General features: G+C 54.2%; 1 protein-coding gene and 1 non-coding gene across 5 annotated transcripts in view; both read left to right on the top strand.

The window, feature by feature from the left end:
- The window catches only part of AP1B1 (adaptor related protein complex 1 subunit beta 1), a 50,429-nt gene extending 24,001 nt beyond the window's left edge, over window positions 1-26,428 (top strand). For 3 of the 4 annotated variants that reach the window (XM_046639809.1, XM_046639812.1, XM_046639810.1), the window contains 18 exons: window positions 125-370; window positions 1,598-1,788; window positions 2,607-2,828; window positions 5,745-5,865; window positions 6,350-6,445; window positions 7,179-7,294; window positions 7,630-7,795; window positions 12,677-12,775; window positions 13,321-13,580; window positions 14,243-14,444; window positions 15,849-15,992; window positions 20,314-20,459; window positions 22,345-22,474; window positions 22,751-22,835; window positions 23,532-23,618; window positions 23,725-23,879; window positions 24,592-24,600; window positions 25,449-26,428. In XM_046639809.1, coding sequence (XP_046495765.1) covers window positions 125-370; window positions 1,598-1,788; window positions 2,607-2,828; window positions 5,745-5,865; window positions 6,350-6,445; window positions 7,179-7,294; window positions 7,630-7,795; window positions 12,677-12,775; window positions 13,321-13,580; window positions 14,243-14,444; window positions 15,849-15,992; window positions 20,314-20,459; window positions 22,345-22,474; window positions 22,751-22,835; window positions 23,532-23,618; window positions 23,725-23,879; window positions 24,592-24,600; window positions 25,449-25,523 — 2,550 coding nt within the window. In that variant the 3' untranslated portion in view covers window positions 25,524-26,428. The remainder of the gene's footprint in view (window positions 1-124; window positions 371-1,597; window positions 1,789-2,606; window positions 2,829-5,744; window positions 5,866-6,349; window positions 6,446-7,178; window positions 7,295-7,629; window positions 7,796-12,676; window positions 12,776-13,320; window positions 13,581-14,242; window positions 14,445-15,848; window positions 15,993-20,313; window positions 20,460-22,344; window positions 22,475-22,750; window positions 22,836-23,531; window positions 23,619-23,724; window positions 23,880-24,591; window positions 24,601-25,448) is intronic. The other variant, XM_046639811.1, reaches the window with a different exon arrangement.
- Window positions 21,021-21,117, top strand: LOC124227510 (small nucleolar RNA SNORD125). Its single transcript, XR_006885517.1, has one exon. It is a non-coding gene; the product is annotated as a small nucleolar RNA SNORD125 (small nucleolar RNA).
- Window positions 26,429-26,659: the final 231 nt, after the last annotated feature.

Genomic DNA, 26,659 nt, shown 5'->3' with positions numbered 1-26,659 from the left:
CTAGGTGCCCATGTGTGGCACTTACTTTTGGTGCTGTTGGCCACAGTTGGTAGGAGATCCCACACCAGCTGTCTGATGTTGCTCAGCTTGCCCCTGCCCCCGGCCAATGGCTGGTTCCTCTCAGGACTGTGAGGACCCCAACCCCCTGATCCGGGCCCTGGCCGTGCGGACCATGGGCTGCATCCGCGTTGACAAGATCACAGAGTATCTGTGCGAGCCACTTCGGAAGTGCCTGAAGGATGAGGACCCATATGTGCGCAAAACAGCAGCCGTGTGTGTGGCCAAGCTCCATGATATCAACGCCCAGCTGGTAGAGGACCAGGGCTTCCTGGACACCCTTAAAGACCTCATCTCTGACTCTAACCCCATGGTAAGCCACTGCCACCCACCGTATCACCTCTATCACCTCTTGGGTCTCTTGGTAAGCCTTGGCTTGACCCTCTACCAGGCAGTCCCTAGTTCCTGGAAGTCAGGGTCTTGCTGGGTGGGCTACTTGTTCTCATGCCTGCAGTGGTTTGGCACCATCTTTAGAGTGAGCTAGACCTGGATTCCTTTCTCTGTGCCCTCTCCAATGAACTGTATGACCTTGGACAAGCTGCCTAACCTTCCAGAGCCCTCTTTTCTTCATAAGTAAGCTGGATCTAATTCTACATGGCTGGCAGGAGTGCTGTGAGGCTTAAGCTGTGAAGATAATGTGCCTGGCACGGCTTGGCATGCAGTGGGCTTGCAACCAAGGCTAGTGGCCTCGTTCCCCTTCCAGTGCCTGTCATTGTCACTGTCTTCTCACCAAGACTATCCGTGAGCTCTGAATGCGAGGTGCTTTTCCCTTTTCCCACATCTTTGCAGGGTTGTAGAGGGTCACCCTTGAAGTAGCATAGCCTGGAGGACAGGGCACTGGGATGTGGCTGGGTGGAAAACTAGTCTCCTCACTCACAGCAGTGGCAGCAGTTTGAAGGGTCTTCATCAGGCCCGGTTTAAAATGAAATGCACAAACACCTCGGCCCAGCCGTCCCATTCTATGTCCTGCAGAAACACTGATCACACACAGGTGCTGAGCGGCCAGTATCGGGATGGCCATTGAAGTGCTATTTGTCACAGAGAAAAGTTGAAAACACTACAGAAACACATAAAAACAGCTGCTCTGGTGGAAATAGGTTGAGGCTCCAGAGCTTCACATAGCAACCCTGTCTGTACTCCAGCCCCCATCCATTCCCAACATCCCCGAGGGGCTCTGTAGGAATCTTCTAGCTCTGAGAAGCATAGTTGACAACCCCCGAAGTGATCTGTTGTAACTGGTAGATGAGGGCTGTATGTTAGCTGCTGGGAATGCTGTCTGTTGCCAGGCACTGGGAGCTAGATCTTTCTTTTGTTTTGCCTGCTGTGTTTCTTTAATGGCAGGTACACCTACTTTAGTTGCCGTTTACAAAGGAGTCAGTAGGGTGAACGTTGGAATGGGTCTCGATGCTCCAGACCCTGCCCATTGGGTCATATTCCTTTCAGGATATTCAACCTCTGACTGACCAACATCATTAGTCTCACCACCCCCTGGCCTGTGACCAGTGCCCCCAGCCTCTGCCCCTTCCACTCTCCCAACCAGGTGGTGGCAAATGCAGTGGCTGCCCTCTCGGAGATTGCTGAGTCTCACCCCAGTAGCAACTTGCTCGACCTGAACCCGCAGTCCATTAACAAGCTGCTGACAGCCCTGAATGAGTGCACCGAGTGGGGCCAGATCTTCATCCTGGACTGCCTGGCCAACTATACGCCCAAGGATGACCGGGAGGCCCAGAGGTGAGCAGGCTGCCCCTCACTTGCCAGCCCAGCCAGCATTGGTTCTTGGGGGGCTCCAACCATGAGCTGGGCCTCAGGTCTCTGATGAGCTCCTTCCTGGGGCCTTGCTCCACAGACCATCCTCAGACACATCTCAAGGGAGGCCACAGCCACAGTGTCAGTAGTGTTGCTTCAGGCGGTCAGCTCACTGCTCATTGTAGGCACAGATATTAGCCAGGACCTGACCTGGGAGTTGACAGAGACCCTGGTCACCTCTGGCTGAGTAAAGGAGGCGGATGGCCTCAGAACCACCATTTGTTGAATTCTTACTGGGTGCCTGGGCTCTGCTAGGTGCTTCCCACGCGTTAGATAATCCTTAAAGCAAATCTGTGAAGGATGTCCCATCATTGTCCCATTTTACAGGTAAGGAAACTCTGGCTTGGACAGGTGGAGGAAATCATGCAGGTCACCTAGCTGGGACTCTTGTGACTCTTAGTCCTAACCAATATGATATCCTCTTCCTTTTGCATGCCTTTGCAGTGGCGGGAGGGAGTTAGTATTTATAGAGTATTTACTATATGCCAGGCACTGTGCTCCGTGCTTTCCCTGCATTATCTCCTTTAAGCCCCCGGCAACTCTGTCAAGTCAGTGTCGTCATCTCTGTGTTCTGGATGAAGAAACTGAAGCTCAGTAGTTTTAACCTGTTTGGGGTCAGTTAGCAGGCAGTAGAAACAGGGTCTAGAGCTTCTGCCTATAAAAGATATGCTATCTTGATAACTAAAAACAGGGTATTTGCCCTTGTCTGTCTCTCCTATTCACCCCCTTGGAATGGACCCCAGCATCTGTGAGCGGGTCACCCCAAGGCTCTCCCATGCCAACTCTGCTGTGGTGCTGTCTGCTGTGAAGGTGCTGATGAAGTTCATGGAGATGTTGTCCAAGGACCTGGACTACTATGGCACGCTGCTCAAGAAGCTAGCCCCGCCCCTGGTCACACTCCTGTCAGCAGAGCCTGAGCTACAGTACGTGGCCCTGCGCAACATCAACCTCATTGTGCAGAAAAGGTACCAGAACTGCCACATATGTGCAGTATGCACTTCTGGGGGGTCTGCTGCTGGGAATAGGGGCTCTGAAGGGGAACTGACCTGTCACCATGCAGGAAATCTCAAAGAATAGCTTAACCCAGAGGTTCTCAGCCAGGGACAACTTTGGCCCCTAGGGGACATTTGGCAATGTCTGGAGACATTTTTGGTTGTCACAACTCGGGGGTGCTACTGACATCTAGTGGGTGGAGGCTAGGGATGCCGCTCAACATCCTACAATGCACAGGACAGCCCCCCCACCCCAGATAACTGTTCCATCCAAAATGTCAGTAGTGCTGAGGTTGAGAAACCCTGGCCTAGCCCAACCAGGTAGCAGGCAGGGCACAGGCTAGCATGGTGCTTCTTAACCAGGGACAGTGGATGGCTCCACAGTCCACAGGGCCCTCCTGAAACGGTGTAAGATTTTGTGTGTCTATGTGCATTTTTCCTGGGGACGGAGTCCGTATTCTAGTCAAATTCCCTGAGATTGGGGGACTCTAAGGTGGTCAAGGTGCTGTGGACTTTCCATCAGCCTCAGGGCAGGGAAAAAGGTATGTCAGAGTTGCTCAGGACGCTGTGCAGCGCATGTCCACCTGCCTCATAGGAGGGACTGCGGCAGTAAGCCACGGCTCCTCAGGTAAGGTACCTGGTACCAGCGTCAGGCTGAGAAACAATTGAGCAGCACCAGTTTGAGGGACCCAGAGCAAGAGGGGTTCTCTGGAGTGACCCAGCGATGGGGCCCTATAGCTCCATGGAGTGGGGCTGGACTCAGGAGTTCTACTCCCAGCCTTTTTGGTCAAGTGGCTCACTCAGCAGCTAACTCGCAACCATCAGCGTATTACAGCCGCCCCATTGCTGGGAGCGGGACTATGCAGAGAACAAGGGCCTTTTGTAGACATTTTCTCTTGGAAGAAAGCACACACTCCTTGTCTTTGTAGCATCAGTCTGGTTCTTAGGACACTCTTGGGGACCCAGAGATATCAGTGGAATCGGGACGTTTGTGAAGGTTAGGGAGGTAAAGATGGAAGGCTTTCTGAGTGCTAAACAAAGGGACGAGGCTGGGATTCGCAGTTGCCATGTGGGATTTAGTAAGGTACAGTGAGTGACCTGTCGATTCCCGATCAGCGGGAAGGGCTCCCTGTGCTATCTTTAACATGGCAAATCCCTTTAAGAAGTTGACCGTGTTCCTGAGGCACCAGCTGGCCCAGTTCTGATGTGTGGTTGGGCAGCGTTTGCCAAGTCCTGAGTGCAGAAATCATGTCTTCCTGCTGCCCAGCTTTGGATCCAGCCTCCCCCACCAGGCATGACAGAGGCTCCTTGCTGTGCTAAGACCTCTCACAGCTCACACAACAGCACTGAGTATTGCCCTGATAGCGTCCCTCCTTTGTCTCTGCCGTCTTCTCCCCTCTTCACCATTTGTCCTCATTGCTTTCCCTTCCTCCTTTCTGTTCTGGAAAGGGCATAGGAATAGGGGTTGGGGGTGGTGACTCATCTTGCTCCTGCCTTTGTTATCGCTAGATGTGTGACCTAGTGCAAGCCTCTCCACCTCTCAGGTTTCCTCATCTAAGAAAAGTGAGGTAGGGGCCGGCCTGGTGGCGCAGTAGTTAAGTTCGCACGTTCCGCTTCTTGGCGGCCTGGGGTTTGCTGGTTCGAATCCCGGGTGCGGACATGGCACCACTTGGCATGCCATGCTGTGGTAGGCGTCCCACATATAAAGTAGAGGAAGATGGGCACGACGTTAGCTCAGGGCCAGGCTTCCTCAGCAAAAAAGAGGAGGACTGGCAGTAGTTAGCTCAGGGCTAATCTTCCTCAAAATAAATAAATAAATAAATAAAAATAAAAAATAAAAGAAAAGTGAGGTAGATGGTGCCAGCTGAGGGAGGAGCAATAACACATATGAAAGTACTTGGCTGGTGACAGTTCCTGCTTAGTGACTGCCTTCTCTGAGGTAGGCATGGATCACGCTAGATGCTTTGTATCTAACTGTCACAACAACCCTGTTATATAGGTGTCTGTGTCAGGATCCCCATGCCCATCCATGAAGGACTCATGGGAGTTAGCATATAGTTGTTCTCTTGGCTAAGATTTATTATCGACGTAGTAAGGATACACAGCTGGACCTTAAGGGAGAAAGACACAACGAGTCTGGAGGAATCCACATGCAGGCTTCCTTAAGCTCCCTCCCTCCCACTGGAGGGGAGGTCGCACAGAGCACACTTCTCCCCCAGCAACAAAATAGAGCAACGTATGTCTAATATTTCTGCCCAGGGAAGCCCAGAGACTCAGCACTCTAGGTGTTTATTGGGCCCTGGTCATGTAGACACCCTATGGATGGCCCCTACCAAATTTCTAGACTCCTACAAGGAAAGCAAGTGTTCAGCATAAACCATATTGTTTGTACCAACAGTCTAGGCACAACTAAACACCTTTATCATTTAGGGAGTGGTGAGAACACTCCTGAAAGCCGAGTTCCTAGATGCCAGGCCTTTCTAAGACTAGAGACTCAAGCCTGCAGTGGTAACACCTTTCTGCACAGTGTCATTCCTGTTTTATGGGTGAGGAAACAAGGCCTGAGGGCACAAGCTGGGATTGGAACCAAGTCTGTGATTCCCAAGCCCATCGTCTAGTGCCTGCTGCCTCTCGAATGTGAACTGTTTCTTGTTCATATTCCCTCTTGCCTTCCTGGGATGTGGTTGGACATGCAGCAGCCAGCAGAACTTTGCTCAGGCCTGTCAGTGGGCCCTCTGCCCAGGAGTGTGCAGACGTGGTCGTGACCGTCTTCATGGATGTCAGGCTCCACCTCAAACCCCAGAAATGTCCCAGCAAACTTGGAGGGATTTTTCTCACAAGGCTTATGCCTTGCTTTTTGCTCTTTGGTTAATCTTGCCTTGCCACCAGGCCTGAGATCCTCAAGCACGAGATGAAGGTCTTCTTCGTGAAGTACAATGACCCCATCTACGTGAAGCTAGAGAAGCTGGACATCATGATCCGCCTGGCCTCTCAGGCCAATATTGCCCAGGTCAGCAGAGGGCGGTGGCAGGGGGCATGGGCTTTGGTGTTGGATGGCATCACCACCAATGAGCTGTGGTCTCTGGGTAGGCTGCCCAACTTCACCATGAACAGTTCATTTCATTCAGAGTGCATAGGACAGGGCTCTGTGAGCAAGCACTCAACAAATGTTAGCTGATATTTTTGTGATTAAAGAATTTGTTCTCCTTATTATTATTTACCATCCATCCACTGAAAAGTGATAGTTAAGTGGATGTGTTAGCTAGATCAACCTAAACAAGGGCTGTCCAGCTCTGCCAACTAGTCTTTCTCCTGCTTTCCTCTTGGGGCACCTGACAGCTCTCTCTCTCCCCTGGGCCCTCCACCTTGAACAGGAGGTGGACTCCCATCCTTCTAGGGGTCTTTTAGGGCAGTGCATGTCTTCTGCCCAGGGCTGCTTCAAGAGGTTGCCCTGCCAGATCCCCCCAACCCCATCTTCTCTGTTTGGGCCACAGGTCTTGGCAGAGCTGAAAGAGTATGCGACAGAGGTGGATGTGGACTTTGTACGGAAGGCAGTGCGAGCCATTGGGCGCTGCGCCATCAAGGTGGAGGTGAGGCTCTGGGACTGTGTTCTTGGCCATGGGACAGGAAGGAAGCTGAAACCAGGAAACCAGTCTGATTCTAGCAGAATCTGCCAGCTGCTGATGGTCCGGGAAGGCCTGAGAGTCACCACCAGAGCCCCTAAGGCACCCACATTGTAGATTTGGTTGGGCTTCTCACTCTGTAATCTCCTTTGAGCCTTTGAGTTGCTGCAGATGACATTAACCCATTGTAATCATGGGTTCTCCTGCAGTATTAGCTAAGAGGATGGGGCAGCCCCAATCTGGTGGCGGCCCTGGTAGACTTAGCTTTCACTTCATGGAGCTTTGGGGCAGGGGCTCTGCCTGTTGAACATTTGGGCAAGAATTATGATTCACCTGTCCATCTGCCCCTTTCTTCAAGCTCCCGAGGGCCTTCCAGACCCCTGCGTCCTGGCATTTCATCAGTCACTCTGCCCTCAGGGCTTGGCCTGGAGGAACTCCATGGCCCATCCCCACTCTCAGAAGCTCTGCCTCTGGCCTCCTCCTCAATCTACTTCTGTCTCCCTATGTCCCTGCCAGCCTAGCACCATCAGTTTGTACTCGTTCTCCCACCTGTTGTCTGGGGAGAGTGTTCTCCTGTTTTCCCACTATGACGAGGAAAGTGGGCAAGGAGTGACTGAGCCCTTGGCCACAGCATGGTCATCAGAGGTTCTATTGGAAATGGGTTCAGGGGCCTTACTGACACTCTCCTCTTCCCACACAGCAATCTGCAGAGCGCTGTGTGAGCACACTGCTCGATCTTATTCAGACCAAGGTCAACTATGTGGTCCAGGAAGCCATTGTGGTGATCAAGGACATCTTCCGCAAGTACCCCAATAAGTATGTACCTGCCCCTGCCAGTGAGGGTGATGTGGGTCTGCTGGGGCTGGGGATGGTGGAGAAGAAGAGCAAGGAGGAGCCTCTCCTCTTCCTTCCTTTTCTACCACAAACAGCATTATCAAAAGAAAGACTTTTTTTTCTTACTTCTCCTGAGCAACCCCGTCTCTGCTCCCCAGACCAAAATAAGAACTAAGATATTACAGATAAAACTCAAATACCATTACTCACCACCCTCTTGGGGTCTTGCTGGGCAGCTGCCTGTCTCTTTTGGCCCTTGCTGAGCCTCCCCTGGGCTCCTTCCAGTGCTTATGTGCCAGCTGTGCCCTGTTCTCCAGGTACGAGAGTGTGATAGCCACACTGTGCGAGAACCTGGACTCCCTGGATGAGCCCGAGGCCCGGGCTGCCATGATCTGGATTGTGGGCGAGTACGCCGAGCGGATAGACAATGCGGACGAGCTGCTGGAGAGCTTCCTCGAGGGCTTCCATGATGAGAGCACCCAGGTGAGCTGTCAGGCAGGCCGACTCAGGCCAGGTTGTGGGTCATGACTGGCAGCTGGGCACCACTGCAGTCCGTCCTGCCCTGAAACTCTCTCCTCAGCAGCAGGCCTCAGGGCCCCACCCCTCCTAACACTGCATTGACAGTGTGGACAGATAGATACATGATGAATAGGTGACTGCTGCTGTAGCCCCTTTTCCTCCCATCCTGCAATACCTAAGTGGGACGTGTGAGGACGGTCTGTGATGGTGTGCATTGAAGGCAGGCAAAAGTTTCTGGTTTTGTTTTAATTTCAGATTTATCTTTGGATAGGTGATCTATTAAGTTGGTTCAAAACTGAAAAGATACAAAAGAAAAGGATATATAGTGAAAATTGCCTTTCCCACCGCTTTCCTGGCTACCGCTTCTTCTCCCAGAGAACACCAGTGTTATTTTTTGGTTTCTTGGGGATTCTTCCAGAGAGAGTTTAGGAATACAGCAGCAGGTACACACATGCCTCTCCATACATGTAAACATACACACAGTTGATTCTCATTATTCACTGTACTTATGTTCTATAAAGTCACCACACTGAATTAGCAAATACTGAACCATTGCTCCTGAGATACAGAGTCGGGTTCCTACGAGCCTCTGGTCACAACATTTTTATCAACTGGTCAGTACATAACGTTGTTTTTTGTGTGTCTGTTTAAAGACACCTTATTTAATATATATTGTTCATTCACTAACATTGAACTCACGGCCAGCAGCACTACAACTCATGCCTAAACGAAGCTTAGCTAACACACGTGTTTTCACCATAAGACACATTACAGCCTTCTTGTGCCTAGGAACACCAAACATCACTTCAGCTCTACACTTGGGGGCCATCTTAAACAGCAAAATCACCAACAGAAAGCACCAAAATGTGAAAGACATGGCATTAAATTGGCTGTGAAGACACTTATTTACAATATGAGAGCTGAAACAAAAAAGCAAAGTGTCACCTCATTTGACCCCAGCTGGGAATGTGTATGTCAGGCAACTCAAATTTCTCACTGCTCCACATATGTCTGTGAATAACCATGAAGCTCCATGAGCATTGATTTTGGGGTTACAAGTAAATTTTAGCAAGTAGGCAAATTTCACATATGTACTCTGAGAATAATGAGGGTCATTTCTCATTTATTTTTAAGTACAACTGGTAGTATACTATACAAATTCAAATTGTTCAGCGCTGTGCCTGTTCCCCTTAAAAATATATCTGAAGGCTATGCTGTTATTAATTTATGAGAACCTTTTACAGCTGCATAGGAGTCCTTCCTGCAGAGGGACCATGCTTATTTAAGCAGCCTCCCCTAATGGGTATGTAGGTGTCAGTCTTCTGGAACTCTTGCAGTCAACACTGCTGTGAATAACCTGTGTAAGGCACACCTGTAAGTATAGCTGGGGTAAATTCTTAGAAGCAGAAGGCTTGGTAAAGGGCCTGTGCGCTGGAGATTTGGGTAGCTGTTGCCAGATTTCCCTTGGTGTCGAGAGTGCTCTGGTTTCCGTTTCTATCTCAGAGGTGAGATAGCCCTCTCCTTAGCTCCTTGCCAACATAGTGCATCCTCAGACTTTATTTTTGCCAGTCTGATAGATAACAAGGAGTACCTTGGTATAGTTTTGCTTGCATTGCTGTTCTCAGTGGGGTTAAGCATCTTTTCGTTTGTATTCCTTTTCTGTGAACTCGGAGCTGTCTGCTCATGCACGGGGACCTTTAAAACATCTGTTTGTAAGCACAGAAATCTTAGCTGCCCAACGGGCAGTGTAACCCAGCGAGTCAGAGCATGGGCCTCGGAATCAGAAACCTCCGAGTCCAGACCCCTCTTGTGCCCCTTCCTGGCTCAGTAGCTTTGTGGTAATCCTTTACCTCTCTGAACCTGTTTCCTCATTTACAAAATGACATTCGTAAGACTTTCCTTCATCCTATTGCTGTGAAAGTTAAATGGGATACTTTGTGTAATGTCCTTAACACGTGCCCAGCCCATAATCCGCACTCATTAATGGTAGTATTGGTGTCGGTCAGAACTGGTTTAAAGCAAACTTGTCCAGGCAAAAAAGGGGACCAACTGATTCCTGTAGCTGGCAGATCTAAGGAGTGTGCTCCCTTCCAGCACCCTGGGTGAGGGTGTTCAGGTGTTGGCATCGGGGCTGTCTCTGCCTCTCGGGGGTGGCTTCTCCCTTGGACAGGTTCCCACAAGTGGGGCCTCTGAGGGGGTCCGTGATTCCAGCTACATCCTTAAAGCTTATTGACTCCCATAACTACCTTCCCCTCAGTAATTCTAGCAACAGTCCAAACTCACTTGCATTATCCTGAGCCAATTGCTGTGATTCTGATTGGCCAGGTCTGTCGGATGCCCATCCTGGTCTCCATGGGTTGAAATGGGCAGAGGGAAGGGGGACTCTCTGAAGGAAAGCCAGTGTTTCTGTTACCAGAAGAGAGAATAGATGCTGGATAGGTAAAAACAACAGATGTCCATCACAAAATAATAGTAGTAACTTCCACCATCACCCACTCCCACTGCTACCTGCCAAATCCAGCTCCATCCTGTCTTAGGACTGCCTTCACTTTCAGCACACCAGCTTCTCTCTCTTCTTGTCTCTGAGGAGCAAAGCCCAGCCTGGTTTCTGGCCCTGCAATTAAGTCCTGCCCGGATTACTGCAGAGGATGTCCTGTGGGGGAACTTTCTGCCCACATATTAGAGTAAATATTTTGCATCCTCTTCCCCCTCAGCTAAACCTGCTAAAGAGCCAAGATTAGAGAAGTCAGACAAGGGAAAGCTGAATAGGAACCTGGTGTGGGGAAATGGAATAGGGCTCTGAGTTTCCAGTCCAGGCTCCTCCGCTGTTGTGGGGCCTGGAGTGCGTTAGATTTGCCAAGCCTGTTTCCTTGTCCCAGCACAGGATTCCTACAACGTTTATTGGATGATGTGTGTAAACTGCCCACTCCAGTGCTCAGCAAACAGTAGCTGGGTGCTGCTGGTGTTTTAATTAAGTGGCTTGTTTCCTTTGCCGCCTGGGTTCACAACACAGTTCAGAGCTTTTCTAAGAATACTTAGTGCTTTGTAGTTTGGGAACTTATTTTAGATTGTCTCTTTGAGCCCTCTTGTCCTAGGCTCCTAGGCCTCTCCAGCCACAGACAGGGAGCTTAGAAAGTCTTGGCCAAGGTGGTCTATCAGCCCAGCCTGCTTCTGGGCCATCTGGGTTGCAGGGGCAGTAGCATCATTGCAGGAGGGCTGCCTTGAACATGCAGGCTAACAGAGCATGGGGGTGTGAAGGGGGAGCTGGGTAGGAAACTGAGCCCTTGCCCTGCTCTCAGGCAGCACAGCAGACCAAACAGTGATGAACATCCAGGCAGCCAACTGACCTGGGTGGGGAGAGCTTGGTAGAGTCCCTGTGTGGTGCTTGTGGTGATACAGATGACGATGACGACAGCTGTTGTTTATTGAGCAGAATACACAGTAGGTTCTTTACATTCATTGCTTATTGACTCTTCTCATTAACCCTGTGAGGTGTTATACCCATTTTATAGATGAGGAGCAGACTCAAGTTAAATGACTTGTCCAGGGTCACCAGCTGGGAAGTGATAGAACCAGAGGGCAAATGAGGTTCCAAGTAAGCTGCCATAAATTGCTGTTTTCAAAGTCGCAGGCCTGACGTAGGCCACACCTCTCCCTCACCAACTCAGGGTAAATTGCTTTTTCTAGGCTACACAGCCAGGAGCTGGGGCCAGGTCTGGAAGCCAGTCCCTGGGCTGCCTTCTGCCTTGGAAACAGCTATCCCACTGCCCTTCTGCCGTTGGCCTGTATATAACCAAATTGCAAGGACTTTGCATCCCTTAATGCCAGAAACAGACTGAATCCCCTCCAGCCTGCCTCCCCCTGTCAGCCCGCCCTGTGTACCAGGGTAATTAAGCCATTTGTTTCTGTAAGTGCCCTCCTGCCAGCCAGACCCAGGAGGTCCTGCCAGCCCTGTTCGCGCCATCCTGCGACAGGACTGTCCGTGGCACAGCCCTGGCTCAGGAGCTTCAGGCTGCCCTCTGGTCCCAGGGCTGGCAAAAATGAGATGTGGCTAAGGAAGGGCTATGTGCAGAGAATTGTTCTTTCAGAGATGTTTTTCCAGTCAGCAAGTTTTTCTTAAGTGCCTGCTATGCACTGGGCACTAGATTGATCAATAACCAGGGCTACAACAGGGACAGACATGATTCCCACCCTCAGAGGGTGCTCTCCATAGGGTAGCCTGATGGCTGGACAGCATTTTCCAATACTGTGGGGCGGCACTGATGAGGAGGTGCAGGAGGCTGCAGAAGCAGAGTAGGCGGTGAGGGCAGCAGCTGGCTAAGAGGTGGGAGCTGATAGAGTGCTGGGCAAGAAGGGTTCCCGCCCTCTGGTAGAAGCTCAGTTCCTTGACAACAGGCTCGCTCTGTGGGCCGTGCTGGCCCAGTCCCCTGGGCCTCCCCGGCATCATTTCCACTTCTTGACAGATGTTCATGTTAAGAAGCATACCAGCCACATGTGTTGCCTTTTTAAGTTGTGAGCTCCTTAAGGCACTGGTGAGGCCGGACGGAGCCCTGACAGGTTTCCAGGACCCTAGGACTGGGCAGCAGCCCCCAACCTGCCTGGGTTTGCCAAACAGTACAGTGGCTGTCTCCTTCCTGTGTGGTAATGCCAAGGTCTAGGCTCGTCAGCACTACCAACACCCCCTGCTGGCATTAGTCTGTGTTCTTTGGCCAAAGTCAAACCTAGGAAATCTGTTCTTGGCTTCCAGGGCCTTTGAACACACTTTTCCCTCTTCAAGGCCCGGATTTGGTTTCCTACTATCCCCATATGAAGCTTCTTCCTCATCTCCTCTCTGTCTTCCTGCAGGTCCAGCTGCAGCTGCTGACAGCCATTGTGAAACTCTTTCTGAAGAAACCGACAGAGACCCAGGAGCTGGTGCAGCAGGTCCTCAGCTTGGCTACTCAGGTGGGTGCCCCAGTCTCTCCTCTGTGCCCAGCACAGCTCTCGCTCCACAGGCAGCGCTTCAGTCCAAGGAACTAGACCTTCGTTGCAAGGTCCGGCCCCTACGACTGGCACCATTGGTGTTTTGGCCCCAGAGTAATCCAGGATCGCTGCTCAGGGAGCTCAGTCACAAGCAAATCAAGACGGAGTGGGATCAGGTGGTGAAATTGAGCCAGACTGTAGTCAAGAGAGGAGAGGGAAGTCCAGGAAAGCCAGAGGGTTTGTGTGAGGGCAGGGAAGGCAGACCATGGAGGGACCTGGAGAAAGGAGACGGGACTGGGCGTGGCCTCTTGGAGGCTGGGCTAAAGTGGAAAACCAGGGGACTAGGTCATGCCCGTTTAAGTGGTTTAGGGACAGGCTCACGGGAGCACTCGGGATTACTGTCATTGGCTGGCCCTGTGATCATGCCTGGATCATGGGGTTGCTGGAGGGGCTCCTCCTTCACCCTCACCTGGTTGCTCTGCTCTGAGTTTCATGGGCTTCTCATCACCCCCACCCCACCCCACAAGGATTCAGATAACCCAGACCTACGGGACCGTGGCTACATCTACTGGCGCCTGCTCTCCACGGACCCAGTGGCTGCCAAGGAGGTGGTGTTGGCAGAGAAGCCGCTCATCTCTGAAGAGACGGACCTCATCGAGCCCACGCTGCTGGATGAGCTCATCTGCTACATCGGCACGCTGGCCTCCGTCTACCACAAGCCACCCAGCGCCTTTGTGGAGGGGGGCCGGGGCGTTGTGCACAAGAGCCTGCCACCCCGTACTGCCTCGTGAGTGAAGTAGGCCAGTCACCAGGCTGAGCCTCCCCACCTGGTTCCTCAGTTCAGGAACACAGATGCTCAGGTCTCATGTGATATCTTCTGGCAAGGCCCAAGTCTGAGGAAAATTACGATTCTAGCGACCTTTTATTGAATGCTTACTACACACCAGGTGTGGACTAGGTGACCTCATTTGATCCTTACAACAGCTCTGAGAGATGGCCCCATTTAACAGACATGGGCAATAGGCATAGAGAGCTTGAGTGCCTGGTGCAGCATCCTGTGGCTAGCAGAGCTGGGCTCAGACCTGATTCTGTCTGATCCCAGACCCTCGTTCTTCTCGCCTTCCTCCTCTGCTGCTCCCAGATGGTTGGTTTGGTCTGGTTGCCCAGTCCTCTGGGGACCAGCATCCAGGCTGCTCTCTAGAGTGGGCTGAGTAGGGGAAATACAGATCGCCCCGTCCTTCACTCATCCCCACGAAGCTGGATCTCTCAGAGAGCTGAAAAGATGGATCAAGCATGGGAAGGGGGAAGGGGCGTGTAGACAGCCCCTTCTGGGACAGTGAAGAGACCCAGGTGCCTGTCCTGGGGGAGGACCTGGAGACGGGGGACTCTGACCTCCCTGAGACAGCCTGACCCCCTGCTCTGCTGACCTTCTCTCCTGGGTCCCCACAGGAATGAGAGTGTGGAGAGCCCTGAGACGGCACCAGCCGGAGCCCCCTCTAATGAACAGCCGGATGTCATCCCCACCCAGGGTGACCTTCTGGGTGACCTCCTCAACCTGGACCTTGGCCCCCCAGTGAGCGGCCCACCCCTAGCCACCTCCTCGGTGCAGATGGGAGCTGTGGACCTTCTTGGTGGTGGCCTCGACAGCCTGGTATGTCCTGGGGTCCCCTCTAGATGACATTAAATGCTTTCTCTGTGCCAGGCACTGACCAAGGGCCTCAGGTGCCAAGGTTCCTGCCTGCAAAGGTGATCAGATGGCTTCCTACTTATAGGTGAGAAAACTGAGGCTTAAAGAGGTCAGGTGACCTTCCCTCCCAGAGTGCAAAGCTGCTAAGTGTCAGGCATGGTAGTTAGCCCCTTGCTGGGCTGCCAAGCCCCAAGAGACCTGGGGCATATAGGGCCAGTCCTAGCCCCTTCCCCTGAGTCTGGCCCCTCAGGCACATTGACCCTGTAAGACTGGAGGAGCCAGACTTGTGTCCCCTTAGCCGCATACCTTGCACCAGATGGGGCTGCAGCCCAGCAGGCCTGAGAGAGGCCCATGAGAGGTCATTGGTAGTCTCTCCTCCCCTGTAGAAAGAGGGTGGTAAGACTGGCCTGGGTATCCCCTGGGACTTATTTAGGCAGCTGGTAGAGCCAGGTGAAGGCCTCGGCACAGGAAAAGGTAGGAAGAGCCATGGCACAGGATGTAGGTCGGGGCATGAGACCAGGGCTGCCCTTCGTCGAGACAGTCTGGGCCCCTCCTAGGACTGGCACAGCCTTACACCAGCCTCATCTTGGATGGAACAACAGTGACTAATCTTTTCCCTCTTTTCCTCTCTCTCTTGTCTTTCTGTGTCTTCTTTCCTGGCTTTTCTCTGTGCATGTGGCTGCCTGTTCTCTTCATGCTGCCTGCTTCTGCTTGGAGATGGGGGATGAGCCTGAAGGGGTATGGTTCAACCCTCGTGTCACCAAGCCTTCGTCCTTGCTCCTCCTGAGAGCGTTGGTCCAGCATCCCAAGGGTCAGATGGTGTCAAAACAGTCCTTCCCTGCTGAGCCCTGACCTTCTGTCCGGTGTCCTGGCAGCCTCTGCTTTGACCGCCTGGTGTCCAGTTGCCACTGGGCCCCCATATCCATGAATTTCTCACCCTGTCCTCACCACCCTATGACTAAGTTGCCTTGTCATCCTGAGGATTGCTGGCCCTCTCAGTCCCCACGGCCCCTCTCTGGTGTCCTAGAGGGTGTGCTCCCATCTGCTTAGCACAGTCCCCTCATAGCAGTGTCTCGGGTACCCCTTTTATCCGTGGGCTGCATATTACTTTGTGAGGGTCCCCAGCCCTTTCCCAGAGGTCACCCCTAAGGCTTGAGGCTGGTAGGGCACGGGAAGGCATTGCCTCTCTTTTCTACCCACCTCTCTGTCTGGTTTCTGCAACTTAGAGTTGATGTGATGACGGCCCTGCAGTACCTCCTCCTGCCCCACCTCCCTGTTTCCTAAAGAGAGAGGTGGCTCTACTCATCCCGAGCCCCTGAGGTCCCTGCTTCTGATGCCTCCCTCTGACCCCTTTCCCTTCCCTTCCAGATCGGGGGCCCCAATTTCGTGGCACCCCCAGCAGCAGCAGTACCAGCCAACCTAGGAGCACCCATGGGCAGTGGCCTGAGTGACCTCTTTGACCTGACCAGTGGTGTGGGCACCCTGTCAGGATCATATGTGGCCCCAAAAGCAGTAAGTACCATCCCTCCTCTCATGGCAGGAGCAGGGAGAATTTAGAGACTGACGTGCAGGCTCCTTAAAAGGTCCATTCTGTGGAATCAGCTCAGGCCAGCAGAGGTGGGCTTCAGGAGCAGCAGTTTGCCAGCGTGATGCTGGGGGCTGTGGAAGCAGCTCAAGCCTGCAGATCAAGTCAGATTTCGCGGGGCAAAACTGGGGAGAGGGCTCCAGGTGGAGATAACAGCCTATAGAAAGGCCTGGAGGTGAAGGAGAGCCCACACCTTCCAGGGAGCAGGCAAAGGTCCCAGCTAGGTGGAGCAGCGGTTCTCAGTGCTGCCCGACCCGATGCCCCTTGTTGATAATAGACATTTTATAATGCCCTCCCCCTTTCCTATCCTTAAGTGAGATTTGTGGACTCTGCACTCTATCAACACATACAGTTTCAAAATTAATCAATAAGATGCTAATGCTGCAGAAAGGAGACATAAAAGGAAGAGAATAAAATTATGTATTTTAATATTCTGAAGGCCTGGGCATGTCCGCCCCAGAAGACCTGCTGTTGTCAGGTATTGGCAACAGTGTAGAGTCACCATGACAGCCACTGCTATAGCTAGTGTTTGTAGCTCGGGCGCTGTAAGTAGAGTGGCCAGTGGTACTGTTAGTTTCCAAAATGGTGACTGACTTTCAGTCAAGTTCCAACAAAACAAAAAACAGGCTTCCCTTGATTTTCGCCATAGTTAGGTTCCTGGCAATTTCAGGGTGTGTTGAAACTATGCAGAACATACTTGAGGGATGCAGGACAGTTGTTCATTGTGTGCACTGTTGTCCCCCTGGCAGCATGTCTAACATCCCTGACCCACTAGATGTTATGCCTCCCCTACATTGTGCCACCTGAAGATGCCCCATAAATGCCACTGTGCTACCTGTGAGCAGTACCCCCCAAGACTCCTGGCTAGACTAGAAATTAGGGAGGAAGGAAGCTGGTGAGGTCAGCGGGGCCGGGCTGTGAGGGATTTCTCTTGATTCTGGCACAGTGGGAGCTGTTGGAAGGTTTTAAGCAGAGATGAAACAGATTGCACTTGGGAGAGGTGGCTCTGGCTACAGTGTGGAGGACGAACTGGAAGGGACAGGGCAGAAGCGAGGAGCCCGGTGAGGAGACTGGCAGGAGTTAATGTATGTTGATGGCGGCCTGGACAAGGAAGGCTCCTATCAGAGTGGAGGCAAGAACTGGACTGAAGAGCTTGCTGGGAGATAGGAATGACAGGATGTAGGGACTGCTGGAGAGGGAGGCATGGATTCTGGCTTAGCAATGGGGTGAGGGGAGGTGCCATTTGCTGGGATGGGGGCGGGGCAGTGGATGGAGAACTGGGTCTGGGGTGCATGCAAGACAAGCGAGTCTGGCTCTAAGGAGAGCACCGTGTGGGCCACGCTCTCAGCATCAAGGAAGCTGTTAGAGAGGAGGGCCTGGCCGAATCCCCTCACAACTCTCAGGTCAGACACCTTGTCTGCCACTTTGTTCCCACCAGAGCTCCCCTCTCTCTTCCATGGCCCCCGCCCCAGAGCAGGATGCAGCTGGGCTTCAGGGCCACAGTGACATCTCTGTCGTGACTAGGGAGCTGTGAGCCAGCACCTGTCCTGACCTCACCAGGTGTGCCAGCTGCAGCAGTGGTGGCCGGAGCCCCCAGGCAGGGTCTGGGCCCAAAGGGCCCACAGCAGACAGCAAGTCAAGTGCTAGTAGCTGCACACTTCCGTGCCAGGGACTGCATGAGCCTGGCACAGTCCCCATCCCACTAAATTCTCCCAGCAGCCTTATGGTGCTATTACTCCTATTTTGTGGTTGAGAAATCTGAGTGCTTTTGCCTAAGGTTGCATAGCTGATAAGCGATAGAGTCTGAAACTGAATGTAAGGTGATGGCACCAAAGCCTCTGCTCCCAACCCCCACATGATCACATCCCAAAGTGGTTGAGAACCCTCTGTGTGCTCACCCTAATGTCATGGGTTGTCAGAATCAATAGGACAGAAGACAACACCCACACAAATACGTGGTATGATGTAAAAAATGTTCAGTTGACTAATTACTACAGAGACCGGCTACACCGATGTTTGAGGCCAACCGTATACATTAAAAGCCCAGTATAACAGGCATAAGGCAGGACTGAGTGACAGAAGAGCAGCAAAGACTCCTGCAGCCCTGTGGGTGCTCAGCCCTTGCCAGGCGCTGCAGAGCTGCCAGAAATATAAAGCCTGGAGCTGGCCTTCTGCTTGTGTGTTCATTTTAACAGATGTTATTGCTGCTTTGTCATAGTGGAAGGCCAGATGAGTGCACCAACAGCAGTGCTGGAAATGAGAGGTGAGGGATCACCAAGGCAGGAGGAGTCTGGGCAGGCTACCTGGAGGAGGAGTCCTTGCCACATGGGCAGGACTTTCCCCACGACTAGTCACAAGAGGTTCCGGGATGTGGGTACACTCTCCCTTCAGAAGCAGTGGGTATGTCATCTACATTTTCCTAACAGTGCTGTGACTACCTAGAATTGTTTATCCCTCATGCATTTCCCTGCCCTGCCCGTGGGGTAAATACATTCTCCGACCTTCCGGGCAAGGGGGATGAAGCCGTCTGTGTACCAGACCTTGGACTTCCTCAAGCATTTGGACCAGCGGGTGCTGACAGTCCATTGGTTCCTCCAGTAACTGTTGAGGGTTAGTTCTGTGCTAGACTCCATGAACCCACAGTGACCAAGAGAGACGAGGTCCCCTCCCTCAGCAGTCAGGCACAGTGACAGAAAGAGAGGAAGTTCTGCAAGAACCCATGAGAGGAGCCCTGATGGAGGGGCAGGGCTCAGGGAGGTCACCGTGCAGGCATCCTCTGAGTGCTGTCTGCGTGCCAAGTCACTGCTGAGAACTAAAGCTGTGCCAGTCTGCCCTCAGGTTTGTTCAAGGGAAGCCAAGGATGATCAGGGTTAGCAAGTATGATGGGGGCTGGGGGTGGAAGCAGGTTCCAGGCTGAGGGAACAGTGAGTGTGAGGGCCTGAGGAGCAGGTGCAATCTGAGCCCAGGAGGGGAGGGTGTCGGGCCGTGGAGGCCAGGGGCCATGGAAGCCATTGCAGGATTGGAGGGCTTTTTAAGGGTGCCGTGATGAGATTTGCATTTTAGAAGATGACTTTAGCTACTGTGGAGATTGGAGAGAGAGGAATTGGGGCAGCCACATGGGCAGCTGCCATCTTAGCTGGGGAACTCTGATGGCAGTTCAGATGCAGGTGGCGCCTGTGGAGAGGAGAGAAGAGGAGGACCTGGTGGCAGATGGAGGAGGTGGTGTTGACAGGACCTGGGCTGCGTGACTGTGGTGTAGGGGTTAGAGTGGGCTGAGGGCTGGTGCCCAGATGGCTCTGTGGTCCCTGGCTTTGGCAACTTGAGAGACAATGAGGCATATACTGACACAGGGCATCTTGGGGAAGCTGTCAAGCGGGGCCTGACCCTTTTGACTTCAGGGGGCCTATGAGCTGTCCCAGTGACGACAGTGGCCTGAGAGGCATTTGCATGTCCACAGGATGATGCCCGAGGATGTCCTTCATGGGTAGGGCTCTAGTTCGAGCTGTTCACTCAGCAAACACTCCCTGAATACCAGTTCCACCCCAAGCTCTGAGCCAAGGTTGTAAAGACAGAAAAGCAGAGTCTTTCCCTTAAAGAGCTGGCTGGGCACAGAAAAGACAAACATGTAGGCACACGTATATCTGCTAAAACATCATTTCGGCAGGAACATAGGGAAGGAGCCTGGGGGTGGGCTTCCTGGAGGGGGTGGATCTTGAGCTGAGATTCAAATGACAAGGACAGCCAAGTATGCAGCAGAGAGCCTGCCAGGCAAGGGGTCCTCTTAGGTGCTGTCCTTTGTCAGACCAGTTTCTACAATTAAAGGCCAGCTCTCCCTTATTCGAGGGAGGACAGGCTGTGACAGCCACGAAGGCCTCAGGTTCTGGCCAAGGCCCAGGATGCCATTGGCTTCTCCACTCTCCTTGGCTCGTCAGGAGGCTGGCAAGGCCGGCTTGGCTCATCACCTTCCTCACCCCATTTCCTGATGTTCCTTCTTTGACCTCTGAAGACTCAGGTCAGCCCTTGGCACACCAAGCGCCTCCCTACCCAAGCTGCTCCTCTGTGCAGCCACACGTGTCAGAGGGGCATGCAGGGTTGTTCCTCTCATCCTGAGACACACATGGTCATCCCCTGGTGGTAAAGCAGGTGTGATCAGTCTGGGAGGTCCCTTCAGGAGAGAGTGAGAGCGAGAGCTGTTGAGTTTGGGGGAAGTGGCAAACACCAGCCCCCTCCCCACCGTCTTCCCTACAGGTCTGGCTCCCGGCCATGAAGGCCAAGGGGTTGGAGATCTCAGGCACCTTCACCCGCCAGGTGGGCTCCATCTCCATGGACCTGCAGCTGACCAACAAGGCCCTGCAGGTCATGACTGACTTTGCCATCCAGTTCAACCGCAACAGGTGAGCTCCTTGAGGCCAGCCTGCCGAGAACCCACACTGGTGACTGTAGGCAGGTGCTGAGGGCTGCCGGCGGCCTTGTGCCTCTTTTGTGGTGAAGGTGGATGTTTCTCACAACCACACCTCAGGCCAAAACTCTCTAAAGCAGTAACTCCCCCCCCCCCCCCCACCAGTGACCTCTTTATGTGAACTGCAAAGTACCAGGCAGAGGGGGTAGGGCATCTCCCCTTATTTTTGCCTTTCTCCACTGCACAAAGGGGTGTTTTACTGACAAAAGTCCCCAGCTCCAGCCTAGGAGCCCATCTTTGGCAAGCACCCCTCGTAACAGAAGCCCAGAACCTCCTCTCTAGGCCTAAGTTGCTCCCATCTCACCAATGGGGAGTGGGCCTGCCTGCCAGCCTCCCCCGTGTGGCAAGGATTAAAACCATCAGGCAGGGCCTCTAGGAGTGGTGGCTGCTCCAGGCTTCTCACCCCCACCAGCCCCCCTGCACTGGGGGTCAGTGGGGACCATCTCTTGTCTGGCACCATCAGGGTCTTCATGGACTAGGCCAGGGCTCTCTGAGGAACCCAAGCAGCCTCTCCTGATGATTCTTCTTCCTGAGCGGCTCTAGTGATGAGCAAACTGAGCCTCTAAGAAGTTGACTGAAGGGGCTGCTTCCTCAGGGAGAGCCTGCTGGCCAGTGGGTCCCAACCCTTTGTCAGACCAGGGAAGACGGCAGCAGCTCTGCTACTTACCCTCCGGTGACCCTAGAGGCCACAGAAACCCTGTGGGCTCCAAGAGGTGGAGCCCAATGATCGTTCATAACAAACTTACTGTGTGTTGAAAATTTCCTGGGTACCAGGCCCAGTGCCAATGGCTTTAGGAGTATTGTTTCACTTGAGCCACCTGACAGCCCAGTGAAGTCAGTACCATTACTCTCCTTTTAGGTAATGACACCTGAGCTCAGAGAGGGCAAGTGCCTTGCCCAAGATCACACAGCAGTCAGTGGTGGAGTTCCCAGGAAAGCCTAAAGTGCTAGGCCACCACAAGGGCCTGGGGTTCCCCATGTTGTCTCCCATTGTGTCCCAGGCAGGCCTGATTGCTATCGTGGGCAGAGCACAGGCTGGAGTCAGGCAGCTCAAGCTCTAGATCTCAGCAGTGCCACTTACCCCGAAGGGTCTGGGCATGGGCCTCCCCTCCCTGAGTCTGCGTCTCCTGGAAGATAGGAGATTGTATACCTGTCACTGTTTTGACGAGGATAGGAATTGGTATAATATTGCATACCCAGCCTGGGCACAGTGAGTATGGTCCCAGTCAATACTATGGTGATTTATCTTCCCTGAGCTTGTGGCTGGGGCATCTCTCACACTCGTGGGGAGCCTCCTGATTTGCCCACGTGCTGCTTTATCAAGAAGCAGGGCTTTCTTGAGTCTCTCTGTGGCCATGATGGGACCTAGCCAGTTCTAGCCCAGACAGTAAAACTTGGTGTCTCGCTTGGGGTGGCTAGATCCTTCCTGGGGGATGGGGATTGGCAGCAGCGACTTGGATAGTCACAGAGTTTTCAAGTTAGAAGAAGCTTGTAGGCCCCTGGATGGAGCTCTTCGAGGGCAGCATGGGGCAAGGCCCTGCTTCCTGGGCCTGCCCAGTGCCTAGCCCAAAGGAGAAAGAGAAGCAGAGACAGGCTGCAGCCTGCAGGCGGCCCAGGACTCTCCTTCCTGTCCAAATGGCCGTTGAATGTGGGGGTGGGGGTTAAGAGCTGGTCCTTCTGGCCTGCCTGGGCCTAGTCCTAGGGTGAGCCAGCTTGCTGGAAAGGCTTCTTGCCAGCCACTGCCCTAGCTCTGGAGCCCACCTGTGCCATGTCAGCACCTGTTTCCCCTGCCATCCCCATCGGGGCTTCTCTCTCCCCAGCTTTGGCCTGGCCCCCGCCGCCCCCCTCCAGGTCCACGCACCGCTCAGCCCCAACCAGTCTGTGGAGATCTCCTTGCCTCTCAACACGGTGGGCTCGGTAATGAAGATGGAGCCTCTGAACAACCTCCAGGTGTGTTCCAGGCAGGCACCCCAGTCCTTACCAGCGTGCCAGCCCCAGGGGAGGGGCCTGGTGGAGAGGTCTGGGGCCTGGCCAGTGTGGGCGAAGGGATATGTCTGTGCAGTTGTGCTCCTGGTCACAGATGCGGCAGGGGAGGCCTGATCAGGGCAGACAGAGGGCCATGGTTACCGTGGACGACATGTAAGGCAACCTGCTCGGGTGGGGGGCATAGAGAACAGGCCCTTCCTGGGGCCTCAGAGGACTGACTGGGGACCCCCTTGTTCCTAGGTGGCTGTGAAGAACAACATTGATGTCTTCTACTTCAGCACCTTGTACCCACTGCACATCCTCTTTGTGGAGGACGGGAAGATGGGTGAGTTGTGAGGGTGCCGCTGGGGTCCCTGTAATGGATGATTGGCTCGCCCCACATTGGAGTTCATGAGTCGCTGACTCCTCTGCAGAGCCTGGAGCAAGGCGCACGCCTCCATCCAGGCCCCCAGGGTCTTGTCTGGCCAGCTCCAGGGGCTGTGTCATGAAGGAGCTTACTCATGGGTTCTCCTGCTCCACCCCTCAGCCTTGCCCACAGCCTCTAGACAGTCATCCCATGGGCTCCCCAAGGCAGGGAACCCAGACCATGCCTCGCACCTGTTGCCCATCTCCTGTGCCCTGGCCAGAACCCCTAGAAGACTGTCATCCCGGTGCCTGGAGGGCTCACTCCCGGCCCGGTGCTGTGTGGTGCACTTTGCCCACGTCATCTCTCAGTCACCACAGAAGCCCTGTAATGCCAGCAATGGCTAATGAGCAGGCTTCTCTGGGCCAGAGCAGGAGGAGGGCATATGTTGGTGCTGGGCAGGAGAGAGCTAAGGCCCAGAGGCGGGGACAACGCTAGTAGCCACCTTCACAGAGCTGCAGGTTTACTCAACGAAGCAGGAGGGGCTGTGGCGGAGCTAGTGCCTGTCCTCACCTTCAGGGTGGCACCTCCCCCACCCAGACCCATTTCCTGCTGAGTGTTGTCAAGCAGGGCCACAGGTTTATTAGGGTCCCATCTCCTACCCAACCCCACCTTCAGACCGGCAGATGTTCCTGGCCACGTGGAAGGACATTCCCAATGAAAATGAAGCTCAGTTCCAGATCAGAGACTGCCCCCTCAATGCAGGTAGGACTCCCAAGCCCCCCACCCCAGTCTACACTGCGCTCGCCTGTACACCAGGCCCTTCCCCCATTGCTGACTAGGGGGCCTTCTCTGGCCATCTGATCCCCAGAGGCCGTGAGCAGCAGGCTGCAGAGCAGCAACATCTTCACGGTCGCCAAGAGGAACGTGGAGGGCCAGGACATGCTCTACCAGTCCCTGAAGCTGACCAACGGCATCTGGGTGCTGGCGGAGCTGCGCATTCAGCCAGGCAACCCCAACTTCACGGTGAGGGCCCCCGCTCCTGCCCTGCCAGCCCTGGGAGCTCTACCTCCCTGTCCTGGGTGGCCTCTCCTGCCCCACCCCATCCCAGGCCAGGGGTCTGCTCTGATGGCAGACACTCTAGCCCAGCTAGACTGGGGTCCCTTCTAGCCTGGCATGAATGAGCATCAGAATTCTGTTCCTGGAAGGGACCTTAGAAAGCTTCCAACTCAATCCTATTAACTTACCTGGATAAGACACCAAATTCAGTCTCAGAATAGTGAGTTGGACTAGAAGATTCTGTAAAATCAGGCCCTGTGAGGCAACACGGTTGGCCTGAGGCCCACCTGACTGGGAAGGGGCTCTGCTGGACCCACACCCTGGCGCTCCTCCCGCTCCTCCCTGCCCAAGGGCCCGCCTGGGAGGACGTTGAGTCCTGGCAGCTTGTCCTTCCTGGCCTTTGAGTCAGACCCCAATCAAGACATGGCTTCCGTAGAGCGTGGCTGTCCTGGAGGCTGTGTTGCTCTCCCAGCCCCTGGAGAGCCCCAGGCTTTGCTTCTCCCCATGCACCCGAGTCTCTGGCAGGCATGGCCCTCCAGACACTGCTCCTAGGCCCCACTGGCGGTGCTGGCACTATGGCGGGGTGAGGGTTGCGGCCGTGGCTGCGGTGGTGGTAATCTCCGTCTCCCTGTGTTCGGTTGCTGCCTGTCCACCTTCCCTGCTGGTGCCTGTGGTGCAGGACTTGGAGGTTAGCAGATTGTATTTCTCTTCTCTTTCCCCTCGATCCTCCCCAGCCGTACCTCGCACCCTCATCTCCTGGCCTCGCCTCACCCTGCTGCTCCTCAAAGCTGAGCAGACATGCATGCAGGCTGTAGGCAGGAGGACGGGGCCCCTGATTGAGGAATTGAGGAGCCAAGATTCCCACTTCCCAACTCACACAGTGTGCCCAGAGCCCTGCAGGGGAGACTGGGCGTCCCAAGGGGCCACCACTGCAGACTTCCGGAGTCCATCTGCCCCTCCCCCTTCCCAGTCGCGGCCTTCAGAAGCAGTGATTTTGGCAGAAGGGCTGGTGGCACTTGTCTCTCCTCTGCCTGTGCTCTCCAGGCTCCTACCGCAGTTAGAGCTGGGGCGAAATCTCTGGCGGACCTGCTTCCTGTGCAGGAAACCAGGCAGAACCCCCAGCGCCCCCATGTCTGCCCAAGCAGAGGTCTCCCTCCCAGCCTCCTCAGGGTTTCCTGTCAGGCTTCGGTCCTGAGGACCCCAGCCCTCCACGGTGGGGGCCAGGAGCTCCCTGACAGCCTCCAGCTCATGATTCACGCTGCTTGCCAGTAGGGCCGAGGTGGCTGCGCTGACAGCAGGTGTGTGGGCTGCAAGTATATTTGGTCCACACCCGGCTGGCTGCGGCGGCCGCCCCCTCTGCTTCACCACACATCTGCTCCAGCTGCGCTGCTGCCACCCGGCCATGTGAGCTCGCCACGCTCTTCCATCTGGTCCCCCCCCCCCCATGTGTTCTTTCCCAGCCTGGTAAGTGACAGCCCCAGAGAGGAGCCCCAGGAATGAGCACTCTCTTTCCCTGCCCCCTCTCTCCCCCTGCAGCTGTCCCTGAAGTGTCGAGCGCCAGAAGTGTCCCAACACGTGTACCAGGCCTATGAGACCATCCTCAAGAACTGAGGCCCCTTCCAGCGCCCGCCCCAGCCTTCTGCCAGCCCCGTCGAGGAGCCTCCTGGGAGGTGGGAGCACCTCCTTCTCCTGGGAGAGGCCCGGCAAGGCTCCTCTCCACCCATGGGGCTCCCTGGTCCTGACTGCAGGGCCTGCCCGGGTCCTTGGGGCGAGGCAGCAACCCTCCTGGAGTAAAATCTCTGTACTCCTGTGCTCGGGGACTCCCCTCTTCCATTGCTGCTGACATTTAGGGTCAGATGAGGAGGGGACCAAAGGAGACAGAGCCAGAGCGGCTGCAGAAGCTGGACAGGGAGACCCAGGGTTCTTCTCTTCCTTTTCCCAGTGCCTGAGGGCGAGTACATGGTTCCCTCCTCAGGCTCGCAGCCCAGGAAACCCCGTGCCCCTCAATCTCTCTCTCGGGTTGGTGTTAGAGGCCCTCCCTACCATCCACTCGCATGGAATGGGCCCTGCCAGGCTATCTTGGTGTACGTGGAGGGTCCCCTTGGTACTCTGCTGCTCTGTCAGGGTCTGGGGCTCCCAGGGCCTGCACCCCACCCTCTCTCCCTGCATCCCCCCAGGCAGGGACCCTGTGGTCGTGCCAATCAGGCCACAGCCTCCCAGAACATCTGCCCGGGCTCCTGCTCCCCTGGCAGTTGCACCCCACCCACCTTGCCCCTGAGGACAGTCACTGCCTATAATACATTCCTTGGTGTCCCCTGGGCTCCTTGAGCAGAGACAGGCCTGAGGGACAGGGCACATGGGTGAGCAGCGTGCTTCCAGTCTGTGGTTTCTTTGGGGTTTCTCCTTAGTGTCTGCTACCCTCCTCCTGGCCTTCCAAGTTTCAGTCGTGTCTGACAGAGCATTAGGTTTTCCTGTTACTGCTGTTTAATAATAAAGGAAGATTCTGCTTTTGGCAATCATGGGCACTTTTTTCCCCTCCACCCAATGGCCCCCTCCACCAGAACTGAAAACTGCCTTCGAGTGGCTGAGGCTGGTTTTCTGAGCCCTGCAGTAACTATATCTAATATATATAAATAGAGACTATATATTGTATGTTTACTTATTTTCAAAAAGAGAAAGTGAATAAAAATGATGACATCAAGTGTGTCCCTGGCCAGTGTGTCAGGTCCTAAGGCTCTTCTGGGCGG

The sequence above is a fragment of the Equus quagga genome, chromosome 15 (assembly GCF_021613505.1).
Source record: "Equus quagga isolate Etosha38 chromosome 15, UCLA_HA_Equagga_1.0, whole genome shotgun sequence".
NCBI lineage: Eukaryota > Metazoa > Chordata > Mammalia > Perissodactyla > Equidae > Equus > Equus quagga.
Note: the sequence above shows the minus strand (reverse complement) of the source record. Positions and strands in the feature narration are given on the sequence as shown.